The sequence below is a fragment of the Centroberyx affinis genome, unplaced genomic scaffold (assembly GCF_046629955.1).
Source record: "Centroberyx affinis isolate AG114_WGS23_722 - 3 ecotype Tasmania unplaced genomic scaffold, CSIRO-AGI_Caff_v1 ptg005509l_1, whole genome shotgun sequence".
NCBI classification, from domain to species: Eukaryota; Metazoa; Chordata; class Actinopteri; order Beryciformes; family Berycidae; genus Centroberyx; species Centroberyx affinis.
In genome coordinates, this window is record NW_027282765.1 from 62,112 (window position 1) to 84,964 (window position 22,853).

General features: G+C 41.3%; 2 protein-coding genes across 4 annotated transcripts in view; both read right to left on the reverse strand.

Annotated features, from left to right (window-relative positions):
* The window catches only part of LOC139667413 (interleukin-20 receptor subunit alpha-like), a 17,957-nt gene extending 12,307 nt beyond the window's left edge, over positions 1-5,650 (reverse strand). Inside the window, exons 1-3 of one of the 3 annotated variants that reach the window (XM_071546862.1) lie at positions 4,968-5,650; positions 3,775-3,918; positions 739-868 (exon numbers count right to left, since the gene is read on the reverse strand). In XM_071546862.1, the coding sequence (XP_071402963.1) occupies positions 739-868; positions 3,775-3,823 (179 nt within the window). In that variant the 5' untranslated portion in view covers positions 3,824-3,918; positions 4,968-5,650. Of the gene's footprint in view, positions 1-738; positions 869-2,157; positions 2,195-3,774; positions 3,919-4,488; positions 4,601-4,967 lie in introns of those variants that run through there. The other 2 variants (XM_071546861.1, XM_071546863.1) reach the window with 2 other exon arrangements.
* Positions 5,651-7,355: 1,705 nt separating this feature from the next.
* LOC139667410 (uncharacterized) lies at positions 7,356-20,168 on the reverse strand. The gene is made up of 8 exons (XM_071546858.1): positions 20,043-20,168; positions 19,222-19,334; positions 18,884-19,004; positions 13,019-13,209; positions 12,245-12,411; positions 11,688-11,844; positions 11,413-11,543; positions 7,356-9,089 (listed from the first exon to the last, which is right to left on the reverse strand). Exons 2-8 carry the CDS (start codon positions 19,268-19,270, stop codon positions 8,037-8,039), a joined length of 1,869 nt encoding a protein of 622 aa, XP_071402959.1. The 5' UTR covers positions 19,271-19,334; positions 20,043-20,168; the 3' UTR covers positions 7,356-8,036.
* Positions 20,169-22,853: the final 2,685 nt, after the last annotated feature.

Here is a 22,853-nt window from a genome sequence, read left to right on the forward strand (position 1 = left end):
TCAGTACCAGATGGATGGAAAGATAGAAAACATAAATGTCAACTTAGTGTATTTTTCCGTGATTGACAGTAGGGCTGAACGATTTTGAAAAAATATCTAATTGCGATTATTTTGACTGATATTGCAATTGCGATATGATTCGCGATATTAGAGGGAATGATCATTTTTACATCATTATTCTCATTTTCATTGAAAAACGCATTAAAATGATTATGGTGTGATCTTTGCGGGGATCTGTACCAAACAAAGATGTTTTCTTAAGTCTGTAGAATTTGATGTGTAGGCCAGGACATCTCTGCAGCACCACAATATTTCATTTAAAATGCTATTTTGACATATTTCACCTTTAACAAATATTACACCTCCTGCGATTTGAAAATTGCAGTAGGTCATATTGCGATTTTGATAAAATTTCGATTAATTGTTCAGCCCTAATGGACAGCTCCTAGCAGGTTCAAATAAAATCAAGAATTATTTGCAAATACTACTTGACTCTGGTTTCATGTGTGTGATTTTGTACAAACTCTGACTAACAAACTTCTGTTCTGACAGATCTGTTGTCTCTGAATGCTTTGTGACTAACCCAGTGAGCGGATCTACCATTCTCCCTCTAACAAAACCAAAACGGCCTGCAGCAGAAAGGGATCGACTGACTCATGCTATCAGGATTTCCAGGGAGAGGTTTAAAACAGGTACAAAAACAAACATGAACGGATAGATGAACAGACTCGCTCGCACCTTACTGAGTGAACTGAGACTTGGTAGTGGACTCCGCTGGGCGTCCCTGGTCCAGACCCCCAACTCAACACATGAATGAAATTGGTGGAGTTCATTTTTACATTGTCGGGCTTAGGGAGTTCACTCATAGCTGAAAAACAAACAAAAAAAACACATAAAATACCCTAGATAGCAATACAACATATGACTACAGCAGGCATCCACACAGTATAGACCTGGGTCACATTGTTTTTGGCCTCTGAAGGTGCCAGGTGGGTGGGGTTTGCCACGTAAGGCAGTGCCGGAATGTTTTGACAATCGTATGACGTTTAAAAGTCAATACTTTTCTGTGAGTGACAACTTATGTGACACTGTTGGTACCACTCTGATGCAGTAAACCCCACCCATCTGGTGCTTCAAGCTGATAAAAAAACATGCCAAGAAATATTTGCCTATGCTATTTGACCCAGGTCTGATAAACGCAAACTCTGATACATGCAAACATACATGCAAAAACTTTAAGGGGAAAATAGATAGATATTAGCAATGGGTGACGTGATTAAAGCTACAAGGTGGATGATGAGCGGGTAAACAAATAGTTGCTGTAGTTGAATTTGGCCCAGTAATGTAATGGTAAAACAAACAGTAGGCTAAGTCTGGTCTAGGGTTGTCACGATATGAGGAATTTCTAACTTCGATACAATACCCAGGAAAATATCGATATGCGATACCATTTTCGATACCACGGGGGGGAAAAAATGAATTTTTTGAAATATTGTTTTCATGTTAAAATATAATCTTGTTGTCTGAGATCAAACAACATATTTTTGATTAACAGCTGTGGTTATTGAGGGGAGTGAGCTTATACTGCACAAGCATGTGAAACATCATATTGCCTCCTGGCCTCTGCAGCATAGACTGGAAGCAACTAAGCAAAGAACACAGACACAGAGACCCAGACTAGTCCCTTAATATCCGACACACAGGGGGAAACCCCGGAGCACACGAGACAGACGGACGGACAGACAGACAGACAGACAGACGCACACTTCTCCAGAACGTAGGCCCGATAAAACTCATTCAAAAGCAGATTAGCCCTGCTCTAGTCATCAGCCTATCAGAACACTTTTAGCTTGGTGAAGCAACAGATACCCACCAATGAGAGGGAAAAACCAGCAGGGCTAGAGTTAGTGGATTATTATTGACAGAATGATTTTAATCGGACATTTCAACATCCAGTCAAGCCTTCTGACCGGGCCCGGACAACGCATCTGAAAACAGTCCGGTCAAAAACCGGGCATCTGGCAAACCTACTTGATAACGTTAGCTAGCTCTGTAGCTAAACTAAAACGGATGATGTGCAGGGTACGTTAATGTTTATGATAAATGTTTAAAGGAATAGTTCACCCAAAAATGAAAATCCTGTCATCATCTACTCACCCTCATGCCAAATGAAACACAGGTGAAATTTGTTAGTCCATATAACACACAGGGAGGCTGCCAGCACAACTTGGTAGCAGCCTTCTCCAAAACAACTGAAGTCAATGGGGACCTGTTCTTTAGAGTTCCAAAACAAAAACAGCCAAACAATCACACTGTGGATAGAAAAACCTATACACCATTATTTGTTGCAAATCAATCAGCTGTAGTTCAGATTTGCACTAAATGATGGTGTAAATATACTGTAGGTCTTTTTGGAACTCTGAAGAACTGGTCCCCACATGCTTCAGTGATGTTGAAACGGGAGCTTTCGCTAACCTCTCGAAATTCTCTCTATAGACTGGCGTGTCGGTCCTTAAGGTGCTTCGCCAAGTTTGACGTGTTCCCCCCTTGGTCGGCAGGCACCACTCTGTAGCATCGTTTGACTGACTGAGGCAACAACCCAGCTGACTGCTACTAGTGAGAGGAGGGGCTGTGGGCAGCGGTGCAGGGTGTGTGTGTGTGTGTGTGTGTGTGGCTAGTGGAGAGGGAGAAATAATATGTTTGATTTTTCATTAAGCGAAAGCACTGCTGGTATCGATACTGTTGCAAATGAGTATTGTATCCGTTTCAAATTTTTAGTATCGATACTTATCGAAGTATCGATAATTTTGACAACCCTAGTCTGGTCAATGATCAAAAAGGCCCTCAACCACCAATATAAACAAAGCAAAAATCAACTACATTTACCAACACAAACATGAACTATTCCTAATAGTAGGACTGCACCATATGCAATTGGGATGTACTGTAAATTGCAATACAGTATAAAGGCATAGATTTTTCAATATTTTGGATTTTTCAGCAAACAAGAAACATTTCAATAAAAAACTGAGATGTTGTTGCTAAAGATTTGCTTTGAATCTTTGTTTGAATACAATGAATGATTCTTTTTTACAATGTGCAATTTCATTTATAGGCCTCATTGGGCTCAGCAGCACCAGAATATCAAGTTCAGGAGTGAATTTTGAACTGGTGAAGCCACCAGTCTGATAAACTAATCGCAGCCCTGTGCAATTTGGAAATTGAAGTAGTTCATATTGTACACTTTAGTACTTTGTCCTATTTTTATGTAACTTAACCAATCTAATACTCCTTACTATTATGTAAACTGAATTAATCTCATCTAGATTCTATCTTAAAACATTTAAAATGATGGTAAACTTTACTTCACAGATAAGAGGGTGAGTTTGGATGGGTTTACCCTCGCCTGCATCCCTGCTCCTCCCCCTAAAATCAACTGACAGCAATTTGGATGCATTTAATGAAAATAGAGACCATCCCCTTCCCATCACCTCCTGGTCATACACATTAATCATGCAATAACCACAACCCTCTCTGCCTCTCTTCAAATGTCATGATACTCGGCAGCCACCGCACGCACACACACACACACACACACACACACACACACACACACACGGCAACCGATAAAGGACTGAACTTCAGCTCTTCACACAGGAAGTCACACAAAACCAAAAAAATGTGCCATACTGAGGAGAGGCGCCCCTCGGCCTGGCTGGGTATGGGTTCAGGTTTATGCAAGTTATGTTTAATGTCACCTGACTGTATACTGACCTGACAGGACCTGAGGTAGCCATGTGAGCACCCAGATGACAGCAGTCATGACAGCCAAACCATCTCCACTGCACTGCCATCAGTCAGTCAAGTTGGTACCACACTTCACTGGATTCTGCTGCTGCCATTTTCCCGCTGTTAACACTGTCATACAATGAATGTGGAGTTAGGGTGACTGCAACTTTGTTTCTGTGTTGTAACACAGCTTTTAAAATGTCAAGTTGGTACCACACTTCACTGGAGACCACTGGTTACATTTTCTGTTGACAACATCATTGACAGTGGAGCTAGTCTTACTGTAACTTTGCTTGTATTGTAGCTTGGTCTTCAACATTATGTCAAGTTAGTAACTGCTGTTGTGTATCTTTGGCTCCATCGTCAGTCACAGTGAGTTAGTATAACTGTAATAACTTTGCCTGCGTTGTAGCATAACTTTCATCACTGTTAGGTTGCTTCGGTTAAAAATAACATTCAAACGTACGTTCACTTGCTCAAGATAGATAACGTTATCTACTTAGCTAGAAGCCACATCATTCAGCTTGTTAATAAACGCCCATTCGCTGTAGCTCTAACGGTAGCTAAATTAACTGATAGCAAGTTATCTGACCAGTACGTTAGCTAGCAAGCTAACGCTAGCGAGATAACCTAACGTTAGTTTAAATCAAAGCCGCAGACTGTTCGTAACATGCAACGGTCAGATAATAGCTGTTATACCTGTTCTGGAAGGTTTTCACATTTTAACCATCAATTTTGGCTAATAGCAGGAAATACCAGAACCAACACACTTCAATTCCCCGACAGTACCGCTACTCCTGCTGCCTTCAAGTGCGCCTCGTAAACTCCTACTTCCGAGTTAACAGTCATAAATGGGACTTGTCGCGCAAAGTGCCTTTGATTTGAAATGATAACAAAGGATCCTGTAACGATTTCAGTTTTTGGTAGCTGTTGTTTTATTTTAGAGATCAAGCAGGTTAGAGCTACTGCTACTTTGTGCTGCAAGGACAGAATGATGGCGGTAAAATGTGCATCAGACATGTATGGCATGTAGGCATGATGTATACAGTATGCAAAAAAAAATGGTGCCAACTACAAATTAAACAGTAGTAGCATACAACATGAGAAGAGAAACCTACAACAAAGCTAATAATTTACACAGAATTCCAAACAACAAAGCATGCATACATAATTTTTACCATCATAGGTCTTCCCTGCTGTCCGCTCCTAAAAGTCACGTCTGGGGAACTCGGGCATCACATAAAACATCCACTTTCACTTTTGTATTTGGCATTTTTGTCTGGGCGTTCATGTGCGCTCTCTCCGGAATGTCGATGTTTTCGACAGCACTTGAAAGCAGCATCGTTTTCTGTCTCTTTCAACGGCTCTGGGGTAGATGATAGGAAATCATGTGACACAGCGTAATCTCTCCTTACAATGTGGGTGTACTCAGTGGCGGCGCGTGGGTGGGACAGACGGGGCAATTGCCCAGGGCACCAAATTGGGCAATAATACATAATAATAATACATAATAATAATAACGTAGCTTTGCCTGTGTTGTAGCTTTGATTGTATTTGATGCAACTAGGGTGACACTGGGTGACACAGCATAAATACATGTATCGCGATCTACAAAGAAAGAAAAAACAGAAATTAACCTACTATGCTTTTGGAACATTGTGCTCCTTGTTTTACTGAGACTGAGTTACAGCAACAGGTTGAGTTCTGCTCCCAGTCTGTCTGTCTTTAAGTCTCTTTCAGTAAAGTAATACTAAAAATTACACTACGTGGGTTGATTCAAGTGACATGAGACACAACTGGGGAACATTTACTAAACTGTTTTGAATGTAGCGTAATGTATTAACCAATCAAGGGCGATGTGTGTGTGTGTTGGGTAGGTCTATGTTGTGTGTCAGGTGAAAGTCAGATGCCTATGCAGGTTATTTTCATGACTTTTTGCTGGGCTGTGCTTTTTACATATTTACTGTGTTGTTTTTCTTGGTTGTCGGTTGCGTATTTAGCAATTGGCAATGTGTGATAATGGTTAACGGGACATGCACGTTGCGCATTTGGCATTGCGTAATGGTGAGAGGGGAGGGACACGTAGTTTCTGGCATTTGGCATTGTGTAATGGTGAAAGCATATGGCTATTTGGCAACAAAATACGTGTCAGGAATTAAGTAAAGAGCACATTTTCATAGATGATCCTATTTTCCTAGTTTTGTATGGTAACGTTATGTGTGTGTGTGTGTGTGTTTGAGAGAAAGAGAGAGAGAGAGAACGGATTGATGCTGTGGGTCATTGTGTGGCAATAGCAATGGGCATCAAATAACACTGAGTTGTCAACCCTACATGAAATAGTTGATAAAACGTGAAAACGTGTGGATGGGCGGTATTTATAGTTTTGCCCAGGGCGCCTGATTGGCACGCGCCGGCACTGGGTGTGCTGTATCTGAAGTTCAGATCATTGGGAAATACCTTCAGATGAGTATACCCTTATCCATTTTAGCTGTCTGTTATTTTATGGAAATGTGAACAACGCATTGTTAGCTCACACTGTATTTATTTAGCTTCATTTGGCCCTGCGCATACACAATTCATGAAGCAAGACAAGGCGACAATTGTTCTGTATTTGGTCATCAGTGGTTAACATTTAGACTTTAAGACTTTCAGTATCAAAACTATTGACACAGGTTGAAATTCTGATGTCATTCTCTCACACACACACACATCCACACATGGAAGCAACACACACACACACACACACACTTATGACAACAATTGCTCTGGATTTAACAGTCAGTGGTGTGTATTCAGCATAAGACTGTCACTGTCCAAACTATATTGCACAGGTTTCGATTCTAATATCATCCGCCATGTTCACACACACAGCACCTTAAGGAGAAATCCAACCTCAGAAAATCTTAACACTGTTGGATATCGTCAATCTGTGATGTTTAATGCATTTCAGGGGTTGTTTGTTTGTTTGTGATGAAGTGTTTTTGATGAACCCACTCTCCCTCAACCTGCCTCATCTACTTCTATATGTTAGTGATTTCCTACATTTCCCACAATGCCTTTCAACAAGTCCCAGAGGACGGGTGTGTGAACTTGTTGCTTTCAATTAAAGGTGGGCGATTGTTCATAAAAATATAGCTACCCAACTAGGTTGTGAATATTAGGCCGTGTATTAATGATTGCGGCCGCACCCCTTGCTCGAGATGCAGCATGTCTTGTGGCCGCATTGCATTCTGGTCTGTTGAGTCTAAGGTGGGTGGAGAAACTGGTCTCTCTCCTCTCCTGCGATGGATTTCTCCCTGTATGATTGTTTGAACGTCTCTTGGTGCAAAACGGCGGCTCTAGAAAGAAGCCCTCGCTCTTTGATTCCGAGTAGAGGTGTTCCGATACCATTTTTTTTTCCTTCCCGATACCGATTCCGATACCTGAACTTGCGTATCGGCCGATACCGAGTACCGATCCGGTGTGTTAAAAAAAAAAAAAAAAATACAGTACTGTGCAAAAGTCTTAGGCATATGTCAAAGAAATCCATAAAGCGAAGATGCTTTCAAAACTAATGAAATGAGACTTCTAAGAAATGTATATAAAAAATCTAGGGTGCCTAAGACTTTTGCACAGTACTGTATTAATATTATTTTTTTAACAGCTGTATACTACTAACCCTGTATGGATGTGATATGATTGCTATCATTGTTGTATGGCCTGGCTCAGGTTAAACCCTTTGTACAACATGAACAAATACATACAGAGAATGAATGCCATAGAACTTCCTTTTATTATCTAGTTTGACAGTCAGTCATAAGTGAAAAAGAACATAAATAAATAAATCTAGGGAATAAATAACAATTCCTTTAAATTGTCCTTTAAATTATAGGCTGTATCGGAGGCATTTCCCATACTGGTATCGGAACAACTCTAATTCTGAGGGACATCAGCGGTAAACCTGACGTTTACCGCTGATGTCCTGAAACAATGTCCTGAAACAATTTCTCATATCAAACTCCACTGTAGCCGCTGGAAACATCTATAAATACAAAACGGACCCAGAAATGCAAGACACATCGCGGACAGCTGTTCTGAACAGTGTTAAAAGTGTTTTAGGGTTAGGGGCGGATTTTTCCTTCAATAGGAAGGAATGTACTTAATAGGAAGAAATGCATTGATGAATAACTGCGTACCCATGCATCCACATTACACACACACACACACACACACATACATCCATACACAAATGTCAGTGCAACATATCATCAGCGTCCCATATATCCTGAGAATTCTTCCTCCTCCTCCTCCTCCTCCTCCTCCTCTTCCTCCACCTTCTCCCGTGTCTCGCCAACACGAGACACGAGGTAGCCGGGGAGCGCGTCTGCAGGTCCGCTTTCACCTCCGGCCTCTCTCCAGTCTACAGGTCCGCTTTCGCCTCCGGCCTCTCTCCAGTCTACAGGTCTGCTTTCGCCTCCGGCCTCTCTCCAGTCTGCAGGTCCGCTTTCACCTCCGGCCTCTCTCCAGTCTGCAGGTCCGCTTTCACCTCCGGCCTCTCTCCAGTCTACAGGTCTGCTTTCACCTCCGGCCTCTCTCCAGTCCCTTTGCTCAGGCTGCATTAATGCCAGTGGCGTCGGGTCATCTGACCGAATTTTATTTTGAGATTTGAAATTCCCCTTCAAGCCCGCGGAGAGTAACGGCTCCTGATCGCACAGTTTCAAAAAGTCTGTTGTGCTCTGCTCCTCCTCCTCCTCCTCTCCTCCTCCTCCTTCTTCTTCTTCATCTCTCGCCAGCGACCGCAGGGTGATGGAGAACAGATTGACGTTACCCAAGTCGCCGCTCTCCTCCTCCTCCTCCTCCTCCTCCTCCTCCTCCTCCTCCTCCTCCCCTCCCGCGTCACGTCCCTCAGTTCCAGTTCGGTCCCCATCAGCCGCGACAGAAACCCTTCCTCTTTCACCTTTGACCGCCCCGCCCTCTTCCTCCTCCTCCTCCACCCCAGCGGACGAAATGACACTCATATTCCCAGAATCCCCCGACACGGCGGGCGCGCTCGCCCCCGACGTGTCCCGGGAGTCTCTGCAGGAGCTCGTGCCCGAGGAGAGCTCCGCTGCCCTGTCCATGTAGGGGTTTTTCGCCTCTCTTTCCTCCTCGTCTTCGTCTTCTTCGTCCTCCTCCTCTCCCTCCGAGTTACGGCCGTCGGTGGCAGGCTGTGGCGTCCTGGGATTGTGGATCTTCCTCTGTCCGTCCGGCTCGGAGATGATGGAGACGAGGTCGGGGATCGTCCTCTCTGGCGTGAGGATGTTGCCGTGGACCAGAGCAGACTACAGAGCGAGAGAGAGAGAGAGAGAGAGAGAGAGAGAGAGGAAGCGAGACAAGAAGGGAGAGGAAGTGGAGGGAGGAGACAGAGAGAGACTTGACTTTTGATATCCTTTAATAAAACCTTGTCACAAGGAAACATCCCAAAACAATTCAACACACACAATGTAAGATGGAGTGAGAGAGAGAGAGAGAGAAACAAAGAGAGAGAGAGAGAGGAAGCGAGACAAGAAGGGAGAAAGTGGAGGGAGGAGATAGAGAGAGACTTTACTTCTGATATCCTTTAATAAAACCTTGTCACAAGGAAACACCCCAAAACGACTCAACACACACAATGTAAGATGGAGTGAGTGGGAGAGAGAGAGAGAGAGAGAAACAAAGAGAGAGAGGAAGCGAGACAAGAAGGGAGAGGAAGTGGAGGGAGGAGATAGAGAGAGACTCAATATCCTTTCATAAAACCTTGTCACAAGAAAACACCCCAAAACAACTCAACACACACAATGTAAGATGGAGTGAGAGAGAGAGAGAGAGACAAAGCAAATGAGAGTGACAGTGAGAGAGAGAGAGAGAGAGTTGCAAATCAGTAACTGGCAGAACTACAAAGGGACTCAACTGTTTTACTGTAAAGACATTCTTATCTTATCAGCCTAAATCACATACCAACAGGGAAGAGCGTCTCATCCTCACTAGTTGAGATGCTGTAGATTTGCCCTAAGCAAATCAGTGAGCAGTGAGCAGTTTACTGACCTCACTGCACAGGATTTCCGGGTATTGAATTCCTTAAAAATGTTGTTTACCTCTCCCTGCCATTATGCCAAGTGCAGCTTTATTATTCCCGGTTTGCCTTTCACAATAACTGGTTTTATTATAAGGCGGTGTGACCCTGGCAGTGTAGGCCCAAATAGGAGTGAATACCACTGGGTCTAGGGCTGGGCGATACGGACCAAAAATCATATCTCGGTATTTTTAGGCTGAATGGCGATATACGATATATATCTCGGTATTTTCTACGAAGTGGGCTAAATGTTCAGTTGTAAGTAGGGCCGGGTGATATGAACAAAATCAAATATCACAATATTTTTTACCAAATACCTCGATATCGATATTGCGACAATATTGTAGGGATGACTATCGGTGCTTTCACAAAATATTTACACAATGAGAGTTTTGATAAATAATCATCAGTAATGTGGATATAATGACTAAGTGGGTAAAGGCAAATAATAGAACAGCTAGAACAGTCTGGTAAGTTCAGAAAATGACATCACTTTACTGTAATGCAGCCTTTCAAACCAGGAAGAGACACTTATGCCATATCACGATATTACCATATCCAAAATCTAAGACGATATCTAGTCTCATATCACGATATCGATATAATATTGATATATCGCCCAGCCCTAACTGGGTCTTATTTATTTTTGCGTTTCCTAAGGAGAATTCAAATGCCAAACAAACGCACACAAATTACACATCCATTACTGAGGCAAATTCAAGATTTCAGCCTGAAAACCGTGTTGTATCAGATGCGGTGGTGATGTTTCAGAATCACTCCATTTGCAATTTTGTACTATTGGCATCACTGCAAAGCTGAAGATGAAGCTGAAGATGAAAATAACAAAATCAACAATGCGTTTGCTCTCCTCCCGTTACTTTCCGACTTCCCACGTATCGTTTTTAGCCTTCAACCCGGAAGTCATTGGCTCCGATTATAAGCTAAAAACCTTGAAATACAGCTCACAAAGACATAGTTTACATTTTAGTACATTTTAAAAAAAATCGCTAACCGTTACCGTGAAAAGTCAGGCTGTTGTAGTTATTACCAAATTCAAATGGGAACAAATTCTTCATTACGCCGGGGGACTATTTTCGGTGCTACGGAACTACTTTCCTGAGATGGAAAATGTGTTTACGGTCGGAAAACAAAAGAAAAAGTCGGCTGGCCCGGTGCAACCCAATAATTAAATATAATAATTTTTAATGCAATGGAGTTCTATGGCTACATGGACGAGACTTGAAACAAAATCATTCCTGATTTTGTTATTTTCATAGGATTTGTTGACGGTAAGAAATGCATTAAAAAACACCAGCCTTATCCTTTAACTGTGTTAGTGTTAACTTACATAGTAACAACATGATCATTGATTATCATTTTGTTGTTATATGTTACCATTCTGTTATTGATTATTGTGTCATTATTATACTATACATGTTATTATTGTTAGAAAAGTCATGAAGAGAGTTATCTGCACTGAGGGCAATGTGGGAGATGAAGCCACAACCAAAAACAGCAAAAATAAAATACAATATAAAAAATGAGATTCTTACAAGTAGTGCTCTGGGCAGGTGAGCCTTCAGTTTACACAGGAAGCCGGTGTAAACCAGGAAAAGCGATAGGGTTATCAGGACAGCTCCGCTAATAATCAGAGAAGCAGCCACAGCACCTAAAAGAGCAGGGACTACACACACACACACACACACACACACACACACACACACACACACAGTAACAGTGTAATGAGTCATGCTGTAATATGTGGTACCGTAATGCTCATGCTCATGACAACACCACCAGTTACATCAGATCTGACATTTCACCTCACCTCTGCTCGGTTCCAAAATACTAGTGAAGGCGCACATCCAGTCTGTGGGCTCAGTGTTCCTATTAGTATTAATCTGTGTGTGAACCTGGACACAATACTCCACACCAGTCTCCAAGTTAGGAAGAGTGTAACTCTTCTCGTAGACGTCCACAGAGAACTGCAAATCAAACAACTCGGTTAAACCAGACTGGCATTTTATTATACAAACATTTCTTGAAGGCAGAGATATTGTTATGGGCTGAGATAGGGCGAAACCTCAGTCTTTCTGGCTGAGTAAGCCTAGTGGAAAAGGAAAGAAGTAAGAGGGGAGGAAGCTGATATTATGACGCCTAGTGCTCTGCTACGATAGCTGAAAAAATCCAATCCAATTTCTTCCTCCAGGATATGTATAACTCATGGCTGTATTAAACTAGGTATAACTAAACATCTATTCTGCCTCCAGAGAGTTCAGTTTTACATGAATAGTCCATTTTACACAGGTTCAGAGGGGATAACGTTGAATTTAGAAGTATGAAGCAAACAAACACATTTTACTTTGAGGGAATTTGATTTCTTACCTGTGACCCTCCAGGTTTCCTCCAGTAGACTTTAAAAGAGGCACCATAGTATGCCATGATATCACTGTCGTTTATTTTAGCAGCTTTGTCAGCCTCAGGCAGTGAAATGTTCATTTGGATACAGTTGCCACATCCAGCCAGTGATAGTTCTGGAGGACCTATTTTGGCTAGAGACAAGGATCCAGTTTTAATGAGGATGATTTGCACAATTTTTAAATTACTTTAAGTGGGGATTACTTGTTTATCCAACAGTAAAGTGGCAGAGGCAGTGATGTGACATTAAATCTGAATTTAAATATTTCTTTTACTGTAAAAAAATGTTTAAAAAAATCTGACAACGAAGCCACATTGATTATTACAGGTTAATTATTATTATCCAATAATTGTCTGTTATACACATTATATCTCAACCATTGTCCATTATAAGTATGTTAAATATTACAATATACAACATCATATATTACATCGCATATATCATCAAACATTTTTGTAACCTTAATTTATCTAGAGCAAGTCAAATCGTGCAATGCTCTTTCCCAGCATGCCTTGCTTCACATTCTTTTATAAACTTTTCATTCATATCCTTTTACCCCTTTGTTTTCTCTTTGATCACTAACCTACACCTCTATTCCTTGCTTGCCAATGACTGCATTCCCCCTCAGGGATCAATAAGTTCACCTTCTCTTATCTTATCTACCTGCTATACAGTGTATCATTAACATGTTATTCAGTCAATCCAAGTTCAACCCAGACGTGAAGGTGAAGTTGACGTACTGTCAGTGAACGGAGTGAAGGTGACGGCGCTGGACTCTGGGGACAGGGACTGGGACTGGGACTGGGACTGGGACTGGGACTGGTTGAGCGACGCCTGGACAGACAGGTGATACGCAACATCGATCTTCAGCCTCAGCCTGCGCCAAGTGGTGTTGGAGGGATTCGGCAGTTTCTTCTTCTTCTTGTTCACCCTGCAAAAAGAGAAACACAGAGTCTCATTTTAGGACCGTTCGTCTTTGACCAAGCGTGTGTGTGTGTGTGTGTGTGTGTGTGTGTGTAGCTTTGGTGAGCCTCTTGCCATGCTGTCAGTATGGCAGGCAAATAGTTCTTGTTCAGCCGCCTAGCAGGCAATATAAAGAGTCATTTTACAGCTGATAGCGAGCCCCTCATGGTTTAATGACCCTCTTCAAACCGCCCAATTACAGACAATGGCTGTGGATCACTATCTGTGTTTTAGGGCACTAATATGTACATCAGACACTTTTTGTTAGTGGTCACCTGGCCGTTACCAAGCAACCAAGCTGTAACACTTCTGTGGTTTTATAATGATGCATCCTCTTCTTCACCAAACCTCGTTTACTAATGCAAGTAAATAAACTTTTTTTTGGTACCAAAAAGACGTCAAGCTATTCTAAAGATGTTTTCTGTTAACTGCCAATTCATAACTAATTATAAGTGCAGGTTTTGTTAAGCTAATTTGAGCTTGTTAACGGTAACATTAACATTGCGGTCTGTTGTTCAGGAAGGTATTTATCTCTAGCTGTTATACGGTACAGAGCTTATTGTAACGTGTTTTTCGTTAATGTCAGCTAGTGAGAATCCAAAACGTGCCGGCTGTGTGAAAATAAACAGAAAAAAGAAGCCGCACACAACTCTGATGCATAGAATATTTATTCACCGACATAAGGTTGGAAAACGCCTAGATGGGAACGTCGGTGAGTATTTTTTTCTGTTTAATGTCAGCTAGTGACACATATATGGCTTTGAAGGAATATTGGTAACTTGTCAAATGTTAGCTGAAACATTTGTTTATGCGACTGGTGAACGCAGACGCAGGTTGATGATGAATGATGATGAATTAAGTGTCTGAATTCACTCATTAATCATGTGTGAGTTACCGCTAATTAATGCACTAATAGAGCGGCGCTATATAGGGAAATACACATGAGGGAATAGTGATCCATTCCGGCCACAGCCAATATTTATCCAATGTGGGCTATCAGTGAGAGTGTCTAAGCTCTATGCAAATATGTATCCACTGGTAGAATTAGCATATAACCAAATTCTGAAAAAATCTCTCAAGAGTCAATTGAAAGTGATTTGTGAGCTCCAACAACCGGCTGGAGGCTTCATGGAGCTCCATTGGAGAACTGGCTAATAATGTCTAATAAAACTAAATTGAACAAACTGTTGGTTTCTACTAGCAAAGCAAATGACACTGATGTTAATTTGTGACTATTAGGCGCTACTGATGCTAGCTTCTGGGGCGGAGTCATGACTCAGCGGTCTCATCCCTCGGGTCTCATACGGCCCATACCATGTAACCACAGCATCCTGGGTTGGAATCCAGCCCAGGACCTTTATTACATGTCGACACCCCCCCCCTATCCTTCCTCCTGCTGCTCTCCACTTTCAACTGTCTAATAAAGGCAAAAAATGCCCCCCAAAAAAGTACTTTCTTCTCCTAGATACGTTAGCTGGCATGCAAATCAGATGTGTTACCAAGACAGTGATGGTTAGCTGCAGATACTATGGTTAGCTAACTGACTAACTGACATTTTCTAAACACAACATTGATCTGATGAATTAGTGGCAAAGTTCTCAGTTCCCAGTTAAGCTCAGAAATGAACCGTGTCTTTAAATGTTAAATTTTTGTTGAGACGGACAAGTTGTACATTTACAAACGCGACCAGCTCTTGTCAAAAACTGTGAACCTCCACTATATGACCACAAAAGGGTGTGTTACCCTTCATCACCTGAAAGTCCTCTACACACACACACACACACACACACACGTTTATAGGGCCAGTCGAATCTTCACTTCCTTTAAAAGTGAGGTATCAGCAGCCTCTCTGTGGTCACAGCTGCATCTCACACACACACACACACACACACACACACACATAACCAGATGCTACTCTACACACCCAGTGGACGGAAACATAAACCACCATGACACAAAGCGTGAGCCATGGTCAAGAGAAGAGAGAGAGCTGGGCTTCAGGGGAAAAACAAGCGCTCTGCAGTCAAATGTTCCACTGAAAACACAGTGACAGACAAAACTAAGTGAGACACGAGTTGTCAGACAGATCACACACTGACTGACTGAGTCCTACTGAAACCATCACATACTAAGAGTGAAACTGTCAACGCACCTTTTAAAGGCTGATATAAATCTTTCTGACATAAACTCATTGCATAATCCATAGTAAGTAGTATCAGACTGACGCTTTTCTGAAAGTATAATTGATTTTTGTTCATATTGGCGGTTGTCTTCCTTATCATGAGACTGGAGGATAATAGTTTACCCCCCCCCATAGTTATTTACCACAACATCACAGGAGGAAATAACGCTGCACAATGAATATTTGGCATATTTGCGCGTGTTACACAATTGCATAATGAGTCAGCAAGGTTCCCACCCTGGAGTCCAAACCCTATGGAACGTGAGTCAATATATTTATAACACACTGTAAAAACATGTTTTGGAATCTTTGTCCCGACTGCCTTTTTCTCGTGCTATAACCATTATTTGAAGCCTCTGGGCTCCTCGCAATTTTTCGATTCTGATTTTATTGAATAGAACTGTCTGAAAAGGTCAAATCAAAAACATTCTTCGATCTACTGCTGTGACGGCCGCTGCGCTAGAACACCGAGCCATGAAAATCAAAAATCACTCAGACGTGTGTCATGATAGCAGCTCTTCAGGTCCGACGTCCAAAAGCCTCACCGCTGTACAATAACAGGCAGCGTTATGAAGTTATGACACACATCATCACCCGCTGTGCAGAGTGGAGTCCAAATAACAGGGTTCGTTTTTACACTCGACTGAACCCGGTGGTCTCGTTTTATTCTGCAGCACCAAGACAATAAAAACCCGAAACTCTGAATAGGCAAGTGCAGCATGTGATGGATACTGAATGACATTTACAATGCAAAAGTTTTTATTCGTTTAAAGTGTAGCATTAAAAGGACTACACTGACTTTATTGGTAGTGTGGTCCATTGGTCACCTCGAAGAGCGTCTAATGCCAGGGGCCTGTAAGCATGCCGTGAAATGAACCGATAGAGTCTAGAAACTAGGCCACTTGTGCCTCTGGTACAATGTACAATTTTATGACGTGGATGTGGCGGAAGAGGACTTTGCCATGGAACTCCGCTGGCCTTGAGAGCCGAACGTAGTCGCAAGTAAAAGAAAAAAGACGAGCGCGGTAGATTGAATTCTGTACATAGGTCCTGAAAAGGTCCTAACCCTCCCTCCCTCCACACAGAACAGAAGGTAGAAGGACACACACACACACGAACTGACATGTTGTGAAGATCAAACATGGAGTCCGACACCGGCTTTTATGTTGGCCTGTCACTTCTGTCAAGTTCATCTTTTCATCGCAACCACATTGCTGGAGTTGTTCACAACGGCCAAACTTTCTATTATTTGTCCTTGATGACTCACGACTTTGGAAAGGACAAGTCTGGATTTGATCCCCCAACCTTCCACATTGAAAGGCTGATGCTTTACCTACTGAGCCAAATGCCTGTTATAGGTTGAGAGAGGAGAAACTAACTAAAGGGAGAAGTAGCGTGATACTGCGGCTTATGATTGACAGACTGACAGTGCTAATCACTTTATACACCATTGTAGTGCTCTCCATTAACGGATAAAACAATAGTAAGTCACATGGGCCGGAAAGCAGCTGCTGCACTGCTCTCTATGGGTTGAAAGGTCTGGCCACGCCCCAATCAGTGATGACATTCAGGTATTTTGCCATTGACAGATGATGTCAAACACCTGCTTTGAGTTTTCTGCACTGTGTGATTTACTTTTCATGAAACTTCAAAATGGTCACAGTTCATCAGGGACTTGAACTCACAGCCTTGTAGTCTATAGACCTCAGCTTTACCACTCTGCCAACTTCCACTTTGGTGTGGGCCACAGTGGGGAAACAAAACAAAGGGACAAGTGATAGGTCACAGGCGCTAGTCCAACCCATATTGAAAGCCTCAGAAAGAATATTATAACTGTACTAGCGCGCCACATTAATCAGTTTACACATGGCTTTACAGACATCATCAGACTCAGTTTTCAAGATATCATTGTAATTTTTAGGCTGTTTTGTAACTTGTGCAGACAAGGTGATATTCTTTTATCTTGAGCGCACAAGATAATAACTTGTTCCCACAAGATAATTAACTTGTACCCACAAGATTAAAAAGTATCACCTTTCGGGAGTTTAGGGGCTCCATAGGTTCCAGCACTACTAATAAATTCAATCATTCCATACAAATTCAGAAAACAGAATTTATATTCAGTCGTCTGCTGGAACAAATATCATCACTTTCAATCTGAGTCATTTACACAAACACAAGATCTCAAGTCAAGACTTTAGAAACCTTTTCAAGTCATCAAAGGACAAGTCAGAGTCAAGTCCCAAGTCACCAGAACCCAAGTCAAGTCAAGTCTCAAGTCACCAGAACCCAAGTCAAGTCAAGTCTCACGTCACCAGAACCCAAGCCAAGTCAAGTCCCAAGTCACCAGAACCCAAGTCAAGTCAAGTCTCAAGTCACCAGAACCCAAGTCAGAGTCGAGATCCCAAGTCACCAGAACCCAAGTCAGAGTCGAGATCCCAAGTCACCAGAACCCAAGTCAGAGTCGAGATCCTAAGTCACCAGAACCCAAGTCAAGTCAAGTCTCAAGTCACCAGAACCCAAGTCAAGTCAAGTCTCAAGTCCCAAGTCACCAGAACCCAAGTCAAGTCAAGTCCCAAGTCACCAGAACCCAAGTCAAGTCAAGTCTCAAGTCTTCTCTTCAGGCATTGAGTCAAGTCTCAAGCAATTAAAATGGGGACTCGAGTCTAATTTCATGTGATGTTATCTTGGCTCCAACCCTTCAAACATCCGGACATGGAGAGCAGTTATGAAGTTGAGGTAAATCATCTGAACTTGCTAAGCGAGTCCATGTTTGTACAGTATATGCTGCTCCTTCAACCCGTCTGCTTTTTTAATTATAGGCCTACATGCGATTCCTTGACATTTTTCATTCATTCACTTATTTATATAGCACTTATTTAAAGATGGTTACAAAGTCTAAAAAGGTGTTTAAAAGAGGATAAAGTGCTTGCCCGCCGGATCTTTTTGGATGGGATCTTTGAGTAATTCATTGTGCTAAAGGACCACTATGGTTCATTATGCCATTAATTATTTTGGCTACCAACGAGATGCATGCGTATGTATTTTCTTACTGCTGACTGACACAAAACATTATTATTATTTCGCCTTGTTGAGAAGGTTAAAGGACATCAGTGCCTCATAACTCAGAAACTCAGGTAGCAGAAATTGAGTTTCCCACTCAATCGTCTGACTTTGGCGGGCGTTCATGTGAATTTTTTTTTTACGTCAGAAATTTGTTTTTCCGATATATCCGATAGCATGTGAATGCACCATTTTGCCTTGCGTTTCCCAACTCGGAATTGCAATTTTCAGGATTTCCGACCTCTGACTTGGAAGTGAAGGCAGCATAAGGTCTGTAGGGTTTGACAGGACATTCACTCCCATTCAAAGAGAGAGAGAGAAAGGCTTGTCAGTGTGATGTGAAATAAGAGCAGGGACAGACGGTGAGACGGGGAGACGGGGAGACGGGGGGACTTACCGTCTGTAGACGTAGTACTGAGCTCCTGGAGGCGTTCCAGGACCCGGCTCCCAGCGCAGGACATGGTGGAAGTTTACTGAGTCGACAGACACATTGACTGGAGCAGGAAGGGAACTGAGCACTGCACCAACAACAAGGAATAATGCAGTGTAACTTCAACTGAACTATGAAGCACAAGGGGCACACACACACACACACACACACACACACACACCTCACATTTATTCATTTAAGGGTGTGTGTACAGGACTATGACATCTCCAGCTGAATTGCAAATACACACTGTAACACTGTAAAATTCAGTGAATACGTCTGAATGAATTTGTCCGTTTACTTACCAGAATAAAACCGTATCATCAGATAAAGAGCGAGGAGAAAATATTTCATCCTTCCTTACTCATTTATCACCAACTAAGTGGGTATCTCCCTTCGCAGACTGCATTGTTATTGTCTGTAAAATGGAAAATTACTCCTGTTATATTCAATATGCAAGCCAACACACATACAAGTGCATTTTTTTGGGATGTATTGGAGGGTAAACACACCTATTTTTCTGCAGAATACAGTTTATCCACCTTTTAAGGCTGATATAATAGAGTTTTCCCAGCTTTTAAGCTGATATAATAGTTTTTCCACCTTTAAGCTGATATAATAGTTTTTCCACCTTTTAAGGTGATATAATAGTTTTTCCACCTTTTAAGGTGATATAATAGTTTTTCTACCTTTAAGATGATATAATACATATTTTCCACCTTTTAAGCTGATATAATACAGTTTTCCCACCTTTAAGCTGATATAATACAGTTTTTCCATCTTTTCGGCTGATATAATAGAGTTTCCCCAACTTTTTAGTCTTATTTCTGGCATAAATTGCACAGTTTACATAGCAACTAGTATCAAACTGATGTAAGTTACAGAGATTAGTGCTTTTCTGGAAAATATAATAGCTTTTTTATTCATATTGGCGTGCGTTTTCCTTATGAAGATCACACACTGGAAGTCATGATTGCCTTCCTTCATAGTAACCACTGTATCACTGGCAGGAGGAAACAGTGCAGAATGGAAATTTGATATATTTACGCGTATTAAACAATAATGTAACGACTTGACATGAGCACATATCCCGTCGCTTTATATGAAGTCTTCATGATCCACCTACCCGCACAGCCTGGTCGTCGCCTTGTGTTCAGAAAGCAGAAGAGAAAGTTCGGTAAAGTACAGCCAGACGGTAAAGTACAGCAGCTCCTTTCCTGTGCGATCAGCAACACTGCCGACTGCCGTGACTAATACTCTAATGTCAAGCCAGCCGAAATAAAAAAAAAATACAAAAATAAAAGAAAGAGACTATCACTTCCTGTGGAGCTTTCAAAATAAAAGCCTTATAGCGAACATGCGATTTTTGTTAAAAAATTGATAAAGTGCCAATGTGAAAATTAAGAAATGAATGAAGAATGAAGAATGAAGAAGTCTATAGTAAATGAAAATGCAGTTGTTTTCCTCCCCAAAAATATTATTTTTTCATCTCCAGACAATGCTCCATGTTATGCATATTTATTGTTGTTTATTTATTGCTTATAGTTTTATAGTCTTTTACACATCTTATTTGCTTATTTGATATATTGCTCTCTGTTTCCTGCCTATAGCCTACTCTACTTGTCTTTTTCTCTATTCTATTGCCTTTGCTGCAACAACCTAATTCCCCCACAGCGATCAATAAATGATCTGGGTGCAAACGGAGCAGTGATAACTGACAGGGTGTTATTATCCGAACTATCTGAATGATCAGCTTAAAAGGAACATTGGTGCTAAATGCTCCTGTCAGGTGAAAAAAAAAAAGGATTCCAAATTTAAAAACATTTCTGGCTTGATCTTCCCTTGATTTTAGCGCTTCAACATAATGATAAAAACTGCAAGATCCTTGTTTAGGCGTATATATATATATATGCCTAAATAAATCAAATATATACATAATCAAAACATACCAGACCATTTGGTACTTGGTCATTTTAACATCTAGAGGCGGAACAATTGCTACTGACTCAGTTTTGTTGTTCTGTGCACCCTGATATTTGAAAGTGTGACCTGTAGTAGGCCTATTTTGCATTTCTCAATATTAAAACCACATTTCCCATAAACCATATTGCTGCCTGTTGCAAAGAGGATGTTATTACTTGTCCCCTCGTATTACTCTCATATTCTTATTGTTTCTCACTTGTGCGCACATGATCTGTGCTATAATAGGCTACATGTCTTTCAGCTTGTTTTCAATGGGACATTTGACTGGAGTGTTATTCGTTTAGTGGTTACACTAATGCCTCAAAATTAATGTGATCATGATTTTATTGTGAAGGCGAAATCTAACTTCCGGTGTTGTTCTGGCCTGCTCTCTTCGGCAAGCCCCTTCGAAACGTCACTCGGTTTCCAAGTAATCACGTGTTTTTTTTCGTCATCTAGGAATTTTGTATTTGACTACAGCAGCAGTGCCGTAGAAGACCACAAGAGGGCAGTGGAAGACAGGAACATGTTGTGAAAGCTCGGTGATTTCCTGCCGTGTCCTTATTCCAACCCATAAAACCTGCAGGATTACTCAAGACCTCATGAAAAATCACTGTCATATTCATGTGATTTTCCTACAGGGACTTCTAGTGTGTCTGTGGGCCTCAACAGCGAGTTTAAAGTGACCTTATTGTAATGAATGGTGTTTTTTTTTTTTTTTTATCTCCCATAATATCACTAATATTCCTATAGAATATTATACTGTATATGTATAGAGATGTAGTGTAAATAAAAAGGTGGGTAAACTATGACCTCCAGTCGGCAAGCATCAGAAGCCAAACAACCACCAATATAAATAAAAATCTATTATTTCTTCACAAAAACAATAATTTATATATATATTTTTCCCCTTTTCAAAGATCCAATCCTCGTTTAATTTACCTCAATTTGATGCTACTTCCTATGATGTACTCCATGTATTTAGGTCAGAAAGGTGAGTAAACTCTATTCTGCAAATAATCAGATGCTTAAACTTCATCCCTGTATATTATATATATGTATTATTTTATGTAGTTTTTATATTTTTTTATATAGTTTTTCTGTGATATTTGTGTAGTATCCCTCTAAAAATTTGCAGGATTACTATATTTCTTTTTTTTAGCAAGCTATGTGTTTATATGACACTTGTTTCCAGGTGAATGCAGAAGTGTGTTAGATTGTCAAACACCATGTAGAGTCTTATCAGTCCAGATATGTAAAGCAGAGAGCAAAGGTAGACCGGTTTTAAAGGAAAGCTCAGCAATGTGATGCCAACACTGCAGCTCAGTATAATGTTACTCAACACTGCAATGCAACAGTTTCAGCCAGAGAGTTGATAAAGGACTTTAAAGTGGTAATACATCAGATTCTGTTTTTTTTTTCTTCTTCTTTTTGTTTAATTTTGGCGGCATCTTTGGTGCTAAATGTGCATTTTGCTTCTCTCTACCGTCGATCCATGAAAAGCAACAGTGATTCAACCTGTGTCCAGTTCATGAGACCTTTTCCATCGTCTGCTCTAAGCAAATCCAAGCTCCGCCCACACGGTTTGATTGACAGGTGACCTGTGGGAAGTGCAGGGCAGACGCCACGGCAGCGTGGCTGAGCAACAAAGATGGAGGCTGAATAAAAAAAAAAAACAAGGAACTCAACGACTATGTGATGCATGAATATTAATTACAAATAAACCAAAATTGTATTGCTTTTTATTATCACGGACTACACAGCAGCACAAAGTTTGTGGATGAAGGAAACGATCCACACCGTCGTTTTCATGATAAACACATAAAGCTTCAACAATTCAACAGTCTGCTCAAACAAATCAAATTATATACAGATCAATCCTGCCAAGCCGCTTCCAAATACACACTCTGTTCCATAAAACTACACGCGAGTCTCTGAAGACTCGTCAAAAACACTTGTAAATATTCAACGTGTA